This window comes from Polypterus senegalus, chromosome 4 (genome assembly GCF_016835505.1).
Source record: "Polypterus senegalus isolate Bchr_013 chromosome 4, ASM1683550v1, whole genome shotgun sequence".
Lineage (NCBI taxonomy): Eukaryota > Metazoa > Chordata > Cladistia > Polypteriformes > Polypteridae > Polypterus > Polypterus senegalus.
The window spans coordinates 248,076,206-248,093,210 of NC_053157.1; the positions used below are offsets into that span (position 1 = coordinate 248,076,206).

The 17,005-nt window shown below is 39.8% G+C and overlaps 1 protein-coding gene across 1 annotated transcript in view; it reads left to right on the forward strand.

The window, feature by feature from the left end:
* Positions 1 to 9,208, forward strand: part of LOC120529016 (tripartite motif-containing protein 16-like) — a 32,880-nt gene extending 23,672 nt beyond the window's left edge. The window contains exons 5-7 of the mRNA XM_039753077.1: positions 4,507 to 4,572; positions 5,816 to 6,321; positions 9,134 to 9,208. Coding sequence (XP_039609011.1) covers positions 4,507 to 4,572; positions 5,816 to 6,321; positions 9,134 to 9,208 — 647 coding nt within the window. The remainder of the gene's footprint in view (positions 1 to 4,506; positions 4,573 to 5,815; positions 6,322 to 9,133) is intronic.
* Positions 9,209 to 17,005: the final 7,797 nt, after the last annotated feature.

Genomic DNA, 17,005 nt, shown 5'->3' on the forward strand with positions numbered 1-17,005 from the left:
GTCGAGTGTAATTGTGGAAAACCATTTAGATCAGTTAACATCAAATGTAAACGTGGAAAACAATTTAGATCAGCTAATATCGCATTATAATGTGACCTTGAGAGATGCTCTGGACACAGTGGCTCCCCTAAAACAAAAGTGATCAAAGCACATAGAAACTCTCCCTGGTTTAATGAAAATACTCGAGCTCTTAAATTAGAGTGTCGAAAACTGGAGCGCAGATGGAGAACAACAAAGCTACATGTCTTTCAAATTGCATGGACAGAGAATGTAAATAAATATAAAAAAGCCCTCTTTAAAGCTCGCTCAGAATACTATTCTACATTAATAGATAGCAATAATAAAAATCCTAGGGTACTTTTTAGAGCAGTGGCTAAATTAACAAATTGGAATTCAGATCAACAGTGCAAAATACCATCAGATATTAGCAGTACAGACTTTATGAACTTCTTCAATGAGAAAATTAAAAATATAAGATCCCAGATCTCAGCATCACAGTACAAACCAAATACTAGCTTAGCAGACCCTGCACATTGCATTCAGCACTTTAATAATTTTAATCCTGTAACTCACCAGGAAGTCTTAACTTTAATTACTAAAATGAAGCCCACTACTTGTTCCCTAGATCCAGTGCCAACAAAACTAGTAAAAGTGCAATGGATGTTCTTGCAGCCCTATTCTAACCATTATCAATAGTTCATTACTGCATGGCACATACCTGATGCACTAAAAGTGTCAGTCATTAAACCTTTACTTAAAAAGTCAGACCTAGACCCACACATACTAAATAACTATAGGCCTATTTCAAATTTACCATTTCTCTCTAAAATACTAGAAAAGTAGTCGCCAGTCAGCTTCAGTCACACCTTACGCATTACAATTTATTTGAGAAATTCCAGTCTGGCTTTCGCACTGGTCATAGTACAGAAACGGCACTAACACGGGTTGTAAATGACATTCTGATATCCTCTGATGAAGGAAATTCCACTGTAATTATGTTGTTGGACTTAAGTGCAGCATTTGACACCATTGACCATTCTATTTTACTGCACAGGCTAGAAAACGATGTTGGGCTTACAGGCCCGTGCTCGCTTGGTTCAGTTCTTATTTATCAAATCGATTCCAGTATGTACAGAAATGTGCTGACAGTACTCCATCATTATACACAGAAGTTCAATATGGTGTCCCGCAGGGCTCAGTACTGGGACCTTTACTGTTTTCACTTTACATGCTTCCACTGGGATCTCTCATTAGGAAACATAATGTTAATTTTCACTCGTATGCAGATGACACCCAGTTATACCTTTCATTTAAATCAAATGAAGTTTCTCCGATGTTGTCTTTAATTAGTTGTGTTAGTGAATTAAAGGAATGGATGAATGAGAACTACTTGTCTTTAAATACAGATAAAACAGAGATGTTAATTGTTGGAGGGAATGACGCTGATCACAGCAATATTTTGTCATCATTTAACTCAGTTGGAATCCCAATTAATTTTACTGAATCAGCCCGCAATCTAGGAGTTATCTTTGACTCTAGCATGTCATTTAAAGCATATTACAAAGTCGTCCAAAACATGTTTTTCCATCTTAAAAATGTTAGGAAATTAAGGCTTTCTAAATAAACAGGATTGTGAGAAGTTAATTCATGCATTTATCTCTAGTAGGATTGACTACTGCAATGCGGTGTTCACTGGCTGTTCAAACTGTTCTCTATACAGCCTCCAGTTAATCCAAAATGCGCTGCAAGAATTATTACAAGAACAAGAAAATATGAACACATAACCCCAGTTCTTAAATCTTTACACTGGCTCCCAGTTAAGTTTAGGGCAGATTTCAAAATCCTCCTTTTAACATATAAAGCATTAAATGGCCAAGGTCCGCTTACTTGTCTGAACTTATCATGACTTACAAACCTGAGCGCACATTAAGATCTCAAGATGCCGGTCTGCTTAGGATTCCAAGGATTAATAAAATAACAGTGGGAGGTCGAGCTTTTAGTTACAGGGCCCCTAAACTGTGGAATGGTCTTCCTGCTTCCATAAGAGATGCCCCTCAGTCTCAGCCTTTAAATCCCGGCTGAAGACTCACTACTTCAGTTTAGCATATCCTGACTAGAGCTGCTGATTAACTGTACATACTGCATCTCTGTTGTTAGTCATTAGCACTATAACATAAGTAACATGATAATTATATTTGAATACTAACCCTCACCTATTCTGTTTCTTTCTCGGTACCCAAATGTGGCCATTGGTGCCACGGCCCACCTGCCAAGTTGTTTGCCTGTCTATGGTAAAGTCATCCCTGATGGAGGATCACAGGAATCATGGGAAAGAGGGGTCCTTTCATCGTAGCAACGTTTCAGCCGTGGCATGGCCAAATGGGGAGGCAGCTAGATGGATGAGGTCTCCAGGACTCTAAAAATATCCAAACCTAATTATGTCATATCATCTACTGTTAAACCGTACTTCTAAAATTTTTATTATTATGCTGTATTAAGGAATTGTTCTGTTCTGTATATTGTATTGTATTGACCCCCTACTTTTGACACCCACTGCACGCCCAACCTACCTGGAAAGGGGTCTCTCTTTGAACTGCCTTTCCGAGGTTTCTTCCATTTTCCTACAAGGTTTTATTGGGAGTTTTTCCTTGTCTTCTCAGAGAGTCAAGGCTGGGGGGCTGTCAAAAGGCAGGGCCTGTTAAAGCCCATTGCGGCACTTCCTGTGTGATTTTGGGCTATACAAAAATAAACTGTATTGTATTGTATTGTATTGTCGTATACTCAGACTCATTTCCACCACTGATATTAAAGAAATTGTTTTAGAGATCAAATAATTTTAGTTTCAATATTTTGGTGGTAAAGTTGAACAAATTAGATGACGGCATTAGAACCCTGGCCACTTCAGGACCACCTGAACACTCCACTGAGTGCACATAACAAGTCCACAGGGAAACACAATAACAGACTTTACAAATTATAAACTATATAATATTTATACACACAGGTACAACTGAAGTTAGAAGTCTCCATCCACTTCAGGTGAATTCTTTAAAACTCACTTTATAATTGCACCACTGATTTTATACTAATAAACTACAAGCATTTAAGATGTCTACTCTGTGCTGGGCAGAAGTAATTTTTTTCTACCAATCTCCACAGATCTCCGAGTATTTAATTTTTATTGACCACATCATAATTCCAGTGAGTCGCAATTTTGCAGACACTTTGTTATCTGTGCCTTTTTAAGCAGTTTGGAAAATTCCAGGAAATGATGTCAAGCCTTTATTCAATTCGACAATGAGCTTCTGACAGCCAATAAGCCTCATTGGAGCCAACATGTGGATGGATGTTAAGGCCGACCATCAAACTCACTGCCTCTTTACTTGACGTGATGGGAAAATCAAAAGAAATCAGCCAAGTGTTCAGAAACAAGATGGTGGACCTCCACAAATGTGATTCCTCCTTGGGCACAATTTTCAAATGCCTGAAGGTTCGAAGTTCATCTGTACAAACAAAACTACAGAAGTATAAGCATGATGGGACCACCCAGCCATCACACCGCTCAGGAAGGAGACGCATTGTGTCTCTTAGAGATGAACAGACTTTGGCATGAAAAGTGCAAATTAATCCCAGAACAACAGCAGAGGATCCTGTGAAGATGCTGGAGGACACAGGTAGACAAGTCTCGATATCCACAGTTAAACAAGTCTGACATATACATCACCTGAAAGGCTGCTCAACAAGCAAGAAGCCCACTGCTCTAAAGCCACCATCAAAAACCAGACTGCAGATTGCACTGCCACATGGGGACAAAGATCTGACTTTCTGGAGAAATGTCCTCTGGTCTGGTGAATCCAAGATCCAACTGTTTGGCCAGAATGACTATCGTGATGTTTGGAGGACAAATGGTGAGGCTGCCAAGCCAAAGAAGAACAACTGTCAAGCATGGAGATGGGAGTGTCATGCTGTGGGGGCTGCAGTAGGGACTGGCACACTTTACAAAATAGATGTCATCATGAAGAAGGAAAACATCTGAACAGCTCAGGAAGGAGGGTGAAGCTCAGTCACATAGGGGTCTTCTAAATGGACAAGAACCCCAGGCAGACCTCCAAAGTTGTGGCAAAATGGCTTAAGGACAACAAGGTCATGGTAATGGAGTGGCCATCACAAAGCCATGACATCGATCTGTTTTAACTGGAAAATGGATGTGAGCAAAGAGGCCTATGAACCTGTCCCAGTGACACCAGTCCTGTCTGGTTTATTTTAACTGCACTGTGTTCAGTGCCGGATTTAGACTTGATAAGGCCCTAAGCTATTTGAGACATGGGGCCCTTTATAAGTATATATGACAATTGCTCACTCGGACAATTTGTTTTCTAAGCCATAGCTTGTGTAGTTTATACGTAAATCCTGCACTGACTGTGTTTCTAATAAGTGTCTAAGAATTTAATATTATTAAATTCCATCTTAACATTCTCCATTCTTCTCTTTTCTTTGTATATTCAGGTCATGAAGCTCCAATCTTCACCCTATGGCCTCCTGAACCTCAGAGCAGAGAGGAGTTTTTACAATGTGAGTCTGTCAATTCATGGAGTTTATCATTTCACTTTTAATATCTCAGGCCAGACTTATGATATAAAGGCATTATGTGAGTGTGGTGGGACTGATGAGCTCAAAGTGATGGGGGTCCTGTGACTGGTGCATTATGGGATATTGAGATTCAGGACAGGGAGGCACCAAAACAGTCTGTTGGACTTGAGTCTCTTAAGTGTCAAGTGGACTCATGGGAAATAAAAATGAAATCCTACAGACTACGCCAGGTCCTCCTGTCACTCCAGTCTACATTCAATGTTCTTTTTTCTTTTGTCTCATTTTTTCATTTTACTTTCTGCTGTTTTCCTTTTCTCCTTTCTGTTTCTTTTTTATTTTAGTCATTTCCCTTACAATATTGATAAGAATTATTTATTTACACAGCACAAGGCACACAATGAAATCAGCTCAGTGTGCTTCACATATAAACACAACATCCACTCCATTAATATCTACATATACAGTCTATGTGTGTAAAGATGAAGACAAAAGGTGTGTTTTATAAAAGAATCCCAGCTTTACTGTGAAATAAGTTAAAGCTGACTAAAGTACTTGGCCATTCTGTTCTCCATAGAGCAGACACTTTGATTTTTATTCATAACTTAACATATTGTAAGAAAAAAACTAATTGAAAATAACAGAAGGAAATATTGGGAGACTTTAGATGTTCAAAAACATCATTGGATGAGAATCGGCCCTCTAATGAGATTCTCAGTGGTCTTCAGTCACTCAGTAAAGTCCTCACTTAGCTGTGATATGTCATTGTGTGCCTCACACTGAATGTGGACAAGAGAAGAAGAGGAAAGGTCTAAGGTCACAGCTGAGCAGGTCAAGGTGAAGACTACAAGACCACCTCCAAAGAGCTTCATATTCCTGTGGCCACAGCAGCTAACATCAAGACGTTTAAGGTCCATGGGACTGCAGCCAAACTCACTGATGGTCACTACAAATAAAAAATGGACCCCTTATTGAACAGAAGGACAGTTTAAGAGGTGAAGAACAAATCAAGGCAGACATCAGGACAGGCTCAGGCTGACCACCATGATCAAAGTACAACAGCTTCAAGTAGCACCACCAATGACTTACTGAATGAAAGACCCCAATTCTGAAAGACCGCATTGGAGTCTCATCAGTGCAGCTCCTGATTGGTTCTTGTTAATTGTCTGTGTTGTGCTCCACCCCCACTCCCAGATTTCTTCACTCGTTTTCTTTTCTCTCCTTTCAGACTTCTGTCCCCTCACACTGGACATCAACACGGCAAACAGAGACCTCCTTCTGTCTGAAGGGAACAAGAAGGTGAAACATGAGGAGACAGACGCCAAATATCCTGATCATCCTGACAGATTTGACTACTGGCCTCAAGTTCTGTGCATAGAGGCTCTTACTGGGACTCGCTGTTACTGGGAGGTGGAGTGCAGTGGACACTTCATGATGATTGGAGTCGCATATAAAGGACTGAGCAGGAAAGGACGGAGCATGGAGTGCTGCCTTGGAAACAACGACAAGTCCTGGTGTTTGGTGTGTTTTAATTCCCATTACTTTGTGTGTCACAATAATCAGCAGACTGTAATCAGCGCCCCCTACAGCCCCAGAATAGGTGTGTATCTGGACTGGCCTGCTGGCTCTCTGTCATTTTATAGCGTCTCACACACAATGACCCTCCTGCACAGGTTCAACAACCCCTTCACTGAGCCCCTCTATCCAGGGTTTGGGCTTAAATATAACTCCAGTGTAACAATCAGCTGTCTGACACCATGTGACCACTGACCAGTACCCTCCACCGGTCACTTGATGTCCCCACAAGCGCAGGTCCTCTTTGTGTTTGTAATTTGGGGTCAAAATTAAATTTACAGGATAGGTGGCTTGGGGGGGGCTACACCTCTGTGATTGAATTTGTGGATGAGAATGTGGGGCGAATGCAGCTGTCAGGGTCTCCATTATTATTGGGTTTGAGTAGCCAATCAGGTCTGTGTGTCATAGTGAGGGACGGAAACACCTCAGACCTACAAATACCAGTCTGACCAGCAAGGGTCTCTGTTGATTCACAGCCACATGTCCTTCAGGCTGACACCCCAATGACTACTGAGGCCCCCAAGTGTCACTGAATGTCACCTGTTTAGTAGAACAGGCGTGTGGTCCTGCTGGATCAGCACAACTGAAAGGCGCTATACAGACTCAGTATGGAGAGCTCTTGAATAGATAGATAGATAGATAGATAGATAGATAGATAGATAGATAGATAGATAGATAGATAGATAGATAGATAGATAGATAGATAGATAGATAGATAATTTATTAATCCCAAGGGAAAATTGACATAGTCCAGCAGCAGTATACTGACAAAGAAACAATATTAAATTAAACGTAATAAAAATGCATGTAAAGGCAGACAATAACTTTGACTAATGTTAGCATTTACCCACCCCCACCCCCCATGGGTGGAACTGAAGAGTAGCATAGTGTGGGGGAGAAACGATCTCCTCAGTCTGTCAGTGGAGCTGCTCCTCTGTCTGGAGATGATCCTGCTCAGTGGATGCAGTGGATTCTCCATGATTGACAGGAGTTTGCTCAGCGCCCGTCGCTCTGCCACAAATGTTAAACTGTCCAACTACATTCCTACAATAGAACCTGCCTTCCTAAAAAGTTTCTCCAGGCGTGAGACATCCTTCTTCTTTATGCTGCCTCCCCAGCACACCACCACATAGAAGAGAGCACTCGCCACAACCATCTGATAGAACGGTTACATATAGTGACTATATGTAGGAGCAGAGAGTGACAGATGGGACTGGAGTGTTGTCCACTCACCAGACATTTTATGACCCTCCATTGGTCACTCAAAGGGTCCTTCACTTCAGAATGAATTCACTGTGAATGTCTGAAGATGAGGACTCACCGGTCAGTCAGATGTCAGCCATACTGACAGAGTTTGGTGTTTTAGTTGATGTCACATTAAAAGTTAAACTGCACCTCCTCCTTGTCTCCAGATTTGTCACTCTTGGTACCCTGAAAGCTCCAACATCTTCACAAAATGAATTCTTGGTCAGTTGGCACACACTTGACATGGGTGCACATGTGTGGCTTTGCAGTGGACTGGCACCTCGTCCAGGGTTGGCCCACCTTGTCCACAAACCTGAAATTGAAAAGCAGATAAGAAAGACAACGAATGGACAGAACGGGTCACCGATTGGTCAGTTGCCAAACTACTGCCTCTTGTGGCCACTCTGAATATTAAACAGCAATTTATACAAAAATAAAATCAAGAAGATAAAAGCAGAAAGCATTCAGTGAAATCCTGAGCAATGAAACATGAAAGGAGAGAATGAGAAACAATCAGAGAGTCTGACGAATGGAGACTTTAACAGGAGGACTGAGGGGTGGGACTGAAGTGCAGTGGCGCCCTCTAGTGGATACCCGCCATATTACACACATGGGAAAGGTCAGCAGTGAAGGGGGAGAAAAGAATAGAGTGCAGTGTAAAAGAAATAAGAATAAAGTAAAAACACAAGAATAAAACACCTGAAATAAAGAACTTTAAATATTATATCTTAAACTAATTAAGATTTAAATAAATTAGGAGCAAAATAAGGGAGACACGATCACACAGTCACATGACCTTCAGAGCTGACAGGTGAGCTGATTCTTCTGTAGCCAAACTGCCCCCTCTAGTGGCCACTCTCAATATTAAATGAATGGCAAGGCTGAGGGGAGGAAAGATTTGGGTTTGATCAAATGGAGATTTAGTGGAGATTTCTGAATATTGTCATTAGCTTTAAGGACAGTGCAGCTTTGTTAGGTTATGGAAGATTCTATATGGGAAAAGAACAGTTATTGGAATTAATCTCTTTAATAATCGTTATGTATTAACAAAATACAAATCTAATAATTGTTGACAATTTGTATAATAAACTCCCAATGGTGTTTGGTGAATAAACAATAAGAATGACTGACATTTGTCAAATCTGCTCCTCTGTGACCTTCTGACTTGTCACCACCTCTGGTCACATCTCATGTGTTGTCTGATCTGAAGATATAACACTCCGTATTGATGATCCATTTCTTAACAGCGCTGGAAAAGTCAGAATATGCTTTTTAATTCTCAAGACAATGGGGTGAGTAACAAATAAGATGTTGATTTGGATTGAATATTTGATTTGTACGTCTAGCAGTGAAATCGATCATTTAAACCTGAGCAGTGCTCTCCATTCCACATCTGAGTGTCTGCGCTCTGTCATGTGTCCTGTGTGCCCCGTGTGTCCGCTGTGCCCTCGTATGCCCACCTGAGCCTGACCCCCCCACACTCTACTGAGATGAAGGAAAGTTGAAGTCAGCTGTGATATTTTATTTTGGGTTTCATTTCTGCCTTTCTGCTTTTCATTTAAACTTTTTTTTATTTTTTTAATGGATTGTTTAGTTAATAGTATTAATTTTGTTGTTGTGTGTTTGGTGTGTTGATGAATATTTTCTTTCTATGTCTTACCGTATGTTTATGTATTTGTTTAGTTTTATTGTGCCTCGTTTTTTATTTTGTATGTTCCTTGTGCAGCCCAGGGGGCGGGGCCACTTGACACTGCAGCTGGAGCTCCGCTCCCAGGGGTATTTGAGAAGAAGCTGCAGATGAAAGAGCCGCTCCAACACTGGGCTCTGTCCTGTCTGGTGGGCTCTGCTTTATGTTTTTATGCTTGGTGGTCCTTTTGGTCTACTGCTCTGTTTAGGTTTGTTGGATTTTGGTCGCTTGAGGTTTTTGCTTTTTTATGCTTACCTTTATATATATATTTTTTGTATGCATTTTTAAATCCTTGATCTAATTTTTAAAATAATTACTTGCAAATTCAGAAAACTTTGTTTGATGTTATTGTGCCAGAGATATTTTTGTTTTTCTATATTTACATTTACTCACTTAGGAGAAGCTATCATGTAAAAAACATTAAAATTAATAAAATGTATACTGAATACTCCAAAGCTTTCTTTCTTTCTTTCTTTCTTTCTTTCTCTCATGACAGTGCCCAGTGCCTGGTGTGAGTGCTAGCGTCGTAGTAGCTGTGGTGATGCCAGTGACGTCATGGTGCCAGTGTCCCTCAGGGTCACATGACGTTTGACATGAGTCTCTGTCGTGGTGTGTAAAGTCTGTAAATTGTGTTCTGTATCTTCATGATATTTAGCTCAAGACTAAACAGATGACCTTAAACTCAGGACACTGCCATGGACAGTTAACATCAAAGTCAGTCTGTTCTCCTGAATTGTACCCATCACAGTGCCATCTGTTGGAGCTGAGCAGGAATTCAGGAGACCCTCCAGCCGTATTGATGATCTGATGGCCTGTGGAGTGAAAGGCACCAGGACTACATTGGTGTACAGCTCTGGAGATGAAGACATGCTGAGGTCCAATCTGTAGCTGATTACTTTACAACCTGTGAACAGAAGGAGGTGCTATGGGACTGGAAATTAGAGCTTGAGACAGAAGATTGTTAAAACATTAGAAACTTTATTACTTTAAAAAATGGACGTAACTCAAAGAAGATTAAAGAGTCTGAGCGAATTCATCCATCATATTGACAGCCAGCCAGTCAGTTGTATTTTACAATCACATGTTGAGAAACTCCTGTTGAATTTCATGATAAATAGGACTCATCTTAGAAGAAGAAGAAGAAGAAGAAGAAGAAGAAGAAGAAGAAGAAGAGGAAGAGAACAGAATGACGTCAGCAGAGGGCACCAGCCACGTGCCACCGCTGTCATGTGATCGTCAGCCAAACATCTCATGAACAACTTCGAGTGCTTGGTCAACGCTGCCCTGGACATTCATCGTGACATCTTTAACTTTCGTAAGCTTTTCCTAAAGACAGATTTTGCTCTCCACGTTGTGTTTGATGCTTTTCTCTACTGGTATTATTGCTCTTTAATAAATACCTCACTACTTTTAACTTTCTATACTTTGTCTTCATATCCAGGGTGATTGAGGTAATAAAGTAATTTGTGAAGAGCACCTGGCGCAGTGTGAAGTGCCATATGATCCAAACTGCCAGGTTTATCGAGCTGCAGACAAAGAGCTCAGTCCAGTAATGAAGAGTACGTTAAAGTCAAACATTCACTGCTGATAAATTGCCGATAGCCGGGGATGTTGAGCCTTTGTATGTCTGAATATATTCGTGGAGACCAAAGCTGATATTTAGGTGTGAGATATATCGGAGACATCGCCCGTTGTTCGTGCCTATGATAAGTAAGTCTCTCGGAGTGCTGGAGAGAGCGGACTGTGCTTGTGTTATTCAGACGACACTCATGTGTGTTAAAGTGCTGAGAATAACGTGCTGTGCACTGCAAAAAACAAAATCTTAACAAGCCAGACAATCTTGAAAAGAAATAATAGATCTTGTTGTTTTATTTTTTGTATTTTTTTTATTTTAAGAATAACTGGCTTGCGTAGATTTGTATGTGTAAGATATATAATCTAATTTTAGAAACTTTGTCTACAATTTACTTATTATGAAAAATAGTTAATTATATTGATGTCTTAAAATGAAATAAGATATTTGTTAGAGAGAGATGAAAGGTTTTGATGTTCTCCACTGTAAGTTATGAAATTCAAGACACCTTTACTTATTTTAAGAATACAATGTATTTTTAAGATTTAGAAGCAGTTCATGTTTTCCAGTAATATATACTTTGATGACAGAAAAGTATTTAATTGGTATTATTTTGTGTGCAGTTTTTTTTAAAAGAATGTTTCTTACATTAAAAACAAAAAGTAGGTTTCAAATGTGGTAGAGTGAATTGCTATAATTACTTTCACAAAACATGTGAATCAATTCATTTCACAAATGTATAAACAATCGGTAAAGACGGATGTACATGTTAATTTTTATACTTGAGCTGATTACATGAGTTTACACAGCAGCACTTCAAAGTGTGCAGGCATTCCAGTTAGGTGTTCATTCAGAAGAAACCACGAAGTCATTGAACAAAACAGACCAGAGTAGATGTTGTCCATCCAATCCTCTTTTGCAGTCTCTCTCTCTGCCCCCCAACCCCAAGCCCCCTTTTCGTTTCTTATGACAAGTGAACCTTTATTGGCCTATTGACTACTAGTCAGTGGTGCTTCTGTATAATCAATTACATCACCAAGGTAGTATTTCAGAGGAATGAGGTGTGCTTCTTCAAACTAATGGCATGATAAGACGTGTTTGCAGTAACAATAATGATGGACAGTTTATGATTACTGAACAGCCTCTTGATATGTAGCAGTGGTATGTGAAAGAAATAAGAAGAAAGTCCGACTTTACTTCACTGATTATATTCTACAACAAGCATTAGCTCAAGATATTACCGAATATACAGGAAATGTATTATTGATTCTAATTTATTAAGTATGCATGTGTCATTAGTGAAAATAATTATTTTAAACTAGGTAAAAGAAAAACATAAGGAGGAAAAAAACGATAAAAGGATAAGAAACAAAAAGATATAAATGATTTCTGGTTTTACAGCCTTCACTCATTAACTCTTCTTTAAATGTAACAAATACATGACTTATAATGTTGTTAACTAATTTTTGTTAGAGGTTATCATGAGTTATAAATCAATTAAACAGTCAGCTTTGTCAAGGAAAAGTAAACGGGTTAACTTTTTAATGGCCTTGGCCAGTGGTGCCCAGTAAGCGCCAGTAAGGAGCTCTGCCAGCTGAATACGTTTTCTTTTCTCTCTCCTAACAGACTTGTATGAGCAGGTCGTTCTGGATGTCTGGCAGTCAGTTGTCAGGCAAACTGCTGAAGCTTTTTTGACCCTGTCTTGACACAATGCACGCTCCGTGTTATATACTCGTGGACTAATTGTTTGGACTGAGGTTTGTCTACTGGGGAGAACATACATGGGGTTTAAGGCTGAACAAAAGTTTTAAATCCTTTGTCCTCCACAATGAAAATGGCTGAAAGTCACGGGCTGTCATTTTCACCAGCTCCTCATCGACACTTATCTGTCTGGCTGCGGTCATTTGTTTAGGAATAAATGTGCTTATTTTGGTTTGAGGGGCAGAAGGTTGTGATACACCTGCAGTTTTTTATAAGACAGGGGACAGCAGACAGCAGACGTTCGTGGCTCAAAACAGGACACTTTTGACGGGTCGCTGGATTGTAGCTGGAGGAGAGACAGCGAGCTAGACGGAGGGCTGAGCGCTTCTTCTGCTCTGACGGATATTTTCATTTGACAAAATCTGCACTCAGCTTTGCAGTCTCCGATATCATTGAAATGTGGAAAGATGCTGCTTCTTTTTCAGTTTTCGCTCATTTCTTAACTTTTTCCCGACGCGCTTCCATTTCAATACTCGTCTCCCTTTGTACCTGGACTGTACCACTACACTCGCTGTCTTCGGAGCGACTGCCCCCTTTCCTTCTTTCATATAATAGTATGACCCGAGTCTGTCTTTGCAGGTGATTGGCCACATGGTGGGCCCATCAAAATTAAGTCCCGTCCCATCCTGCCTGAAATCTATACGGCTGAAGATTCGGCTCTCCTGACGGGAGGACACGTGGTCCTTTACACGAATACCACATAGCTGACAGTCCACATACTCGGTGGGATTTTTCTACCATAAACAGTTGTAATACACAAGTTTGTTTTGATAAATCGTTTCTTCTTCGATTTCCATTTCTTCTTCGCGACCCCCTTGTAGATATCACGTTCCACAAGTTGAGCCACACTGCTGTAAGGCTAAAATAAACGACAACTGTGCTGGTAAAAGGCAGAGCGCAGCTTCACTGATGAGGGCCAAACTGCAGACAACCTCGACACGCAGCTTCATGCTCGAAAGAAGGAAAAAGACAAGCCTTTAACAACTGATTAAATAAGCTAACTAATATGTTCTGCTGTAACTTTATTATCGTTAGGACATAAAAAGAAGCAAAGGCATATAAACCTAAATGCTAATCTATACTAATAAAAGGCAAAGCCCTCACTGACTGACTGACTCACTCACTCACTCATCACAAATTCTCCAACTTCCCATGTAGGTAGAAGGCTGAAATTTGGCAGGGTTATTCCTTACAGCTTACTTACAAGTTAAGCAGGTTTCATTTCGAAATTCTACGCGTAACGGTCATAACGGTCGATAACGGTGGGCAACATCTTCCATGTTTAACTTTCTTATTTATGGCCCCATCTTCACGAAATTTGGTAGGCGGCTTCCCTGCGCTAACCGAAACTAATGTACGTACTTATTTCGGTGGTATGACACCACTGTCGGCCGTATTGAACTTTTCAAAGGTCTTTGTTACTTATGGGCCCATCTTTAAGAAATTTGGTATGTGGGTTCCCAACACTAACTGAATCCTACTTACGTAAATATAATGTATACGTCCATAGCCTCCCACGTTGTTGGCTGCCTGCCTATATAAGGCCGTCCATCGCTCCGGTCTCTACATTCCCTTCCTTGCTTTGCCACAAGATTCATGTCTCCCTACTGATAACTACAGCCTTTTTATTTAATCCACGGCTTCTCCGCTGTTTTATTGTTCATTTATTACGATTATAGTTATTGTGTAGGTATTTTAGACTTACTTTACATTATTCAGTTACCCATTTCCTTTATCGTTCCAGCCGTACCCCCATTAACATGTCTATCGAGTTGATCACCATCGATCAAAGAACTGTCACTTACTGAGTGGTTTCCATGCCCGGAGATGGCACCTATCTTTTCCATTCTTTTTGCTACATATTGCACGGCCATATCAGACTCAATCTTGATATCCGGAGGAACATTGTGTCTTATGTATTGAATGACTGGGACAGGTTTAAGGTGTGGACTGATGACAGTACAGGAGATAATTAGACTACACAGGAGCACTAGAAGAGTGAAATGCTTAAGCCCTTCACCTATGGTTCTGCATGTGAGTTGATGGCTGCCGCTGAATTGTTCGGTTGTCACTTTCAAGTGTACCGAAATGGCCAAATATTTTACACCTTTCGACAACCGCCAATGCCTTTTAACCAATTGCTCAGTTGCTCAGGCACACAAGTTTGTTCACATTTTCAGACTCCAGAGTAGATCTATTTTAGTGCATAATATGAAAAAGAAAAAAGGCAGCTGCACAATTCTGCATCGAACAGGAGCATCAAAAACTGATTTTGAAATGAAATATAAAACCACCTGAGTCACAACATACTAATTCCATTGTAAGGTTGTAATCTAACAGTTTTATGTGTTTGTATTTATTAATAGTTTATCTCTATTTTATGAAATAAATAACATTACTTAGCACAGCATTAAATTGCTTCTGTGATTATTCATTTTGGGCATTTTGAATACGTACAGTTGCAGGAGCTCTAGAATGAATGTCTAGTAAAAGAAGGCCCTTTGTTATTGAGGCAACTGTTGTTACATTACAGCTTTAGGTGGCACAGCTTTCTCAGGCTTTGTAATGTATAGTTTGAATAAGTGATCACTTACATAAAATAACCCTAAAAGCAGTAATTAACATTCAGTAATTAAAAATCTCAGGATCTGATCTCCTTGCAAATATCACACACACAGAGCTGCCCTTTCTGTGTTCATAGTTACGTTAATAATGTGACACTTTATCATCACTTCAATAATTATAAAAACAACAACACAGCAATTCTTAAGCAGGTGTCTGGAAGCTCATAACTCACCTGCACAGTTCCAGTAGTTTATCCAGCCAGGTCAGTTTATAAAACCCTGCAGATGTTAACATGGCCAGCTCTTCATTGTTTTGTGTGTACTGTATACTACTTTGATTTTACACAGAGATTTGTCTTAAATGTTAGTTTTTAAATGAAAGTTTCCGCTAAGAAGAATCACTGGTGTCTCTTCCATTGTTACATTAACGACCTAATCCTGTATGAACTGAGAAGTACAAAGCTCCTGATCCGTGATATGTATGGAATAAAACAATAGTACAGTACACCCCGGAAATTCACAGGGGTTACAATCCTAGAGCACACATGAATTATGAAAAACCACAAATTTTTGATGTGGTTAAAAAAATGCCAATAAATGCCTATTTTTATAGTTTAAACCCTATATATGCCCACAAAGCACTAATTTCATTTCAACCTCAGCTTAATACATTATCTAAAAAAAGAATCTAAAGGTATCCCTGTGTACTATACAGTACTGTACTGCTATGTCTCCTGCAGTGCTATATTGTAAAATACCAATGTTACCTCTATATGTACTGTAATTCATGTATTTCATTGCCAGAAGCCTTAGAAGGTGCAGGGCATTTCTGTGGCATCTTGGGGGTTTAAGAAGAACAAAACAGAAAAATGAGAACACTCAGCTGGAGATGCGTCACAGGGCAGCAGTCACTCAGTAGCAAGGAGAAATGAATAACACTCTTGGATTGGCTACTTTCATCATCCCAAGCCGTGTTTTCCTCTATGGTTGCTTCCTGTTCTCTCTGTAATACAGTACAGTATTGCCACGAAAAAAGCCATAATTAATTGCGGAGGATATTTGCAGTTTCCACTAACAATTATTAGTTAGGTTCTAAGGAAAAATCCACGAATGACTGAGGCTGCAAAATCTGAACTGTGACTTTGCGGGCATCTACTGTACACAGCATATAAGGTAAAGTTCAGTTCAGGACATTGCAGCATGCTGCGTCAGATGAGATGAGATGAGATGAGAGAAGGAGAGCAGATCAGTGTAGTTCAGATGGCAAAGGGATGACCAGAGAAGGAACGGGACACTAAATTCTGGAATCTCACGATAACTTTGTGTTATATTAACAAATCAAGGCTTTTAAATTAAGCTCTGGCATTAACACATTAATGCTGACAGCTCTATTTAAGATGGGATTTTATAATGTTAAGTTTTTAAACACTAATTACAAATGTAATGCAGTTAAAATAAAACAACAAGACATGTGGATCAAGTCTGCGCACAGAGCCCACTGGTGTATTGATGATGCAGTGACTCTGACTCTTATGTTCATCAGTGCAGAACAGCTTTAGCTTACAGATTTGTTTAAATACACAGTATCATGATATGTTAATATTATATAGTTTATAATTTATAAAGTCTGTTAATGTGTTTCACCTGTGAACTTGTTATGTGCACTCAGTGGAGTGTTCAGGTGGTCCTGATGTGGTCAGGGTTCTTATGCACTCCTCTAATTTGCTGATCTTTTCACCTAAATATATGAAGAAATACTCTCACTCTGTGAGACTCTCTTTAATGTCAGTTGGTGTAATGAGTCTGAGTGTACATCACCACACTTAGAAAACACATGAGCCTGTGGAAGCATGGCGGAAAATGGATTAACGTGAACTTTTAATGAGGAGCCCATCTGACAGAATGTAAAGAACAGAGAAGACAGCAGAAGCTCATTCAGATTTCATGATATTACAAAGCACTGAAGTTGATCCCAGTTTCATTTATGTCTTCACTGCTTTCAAGTACACAACA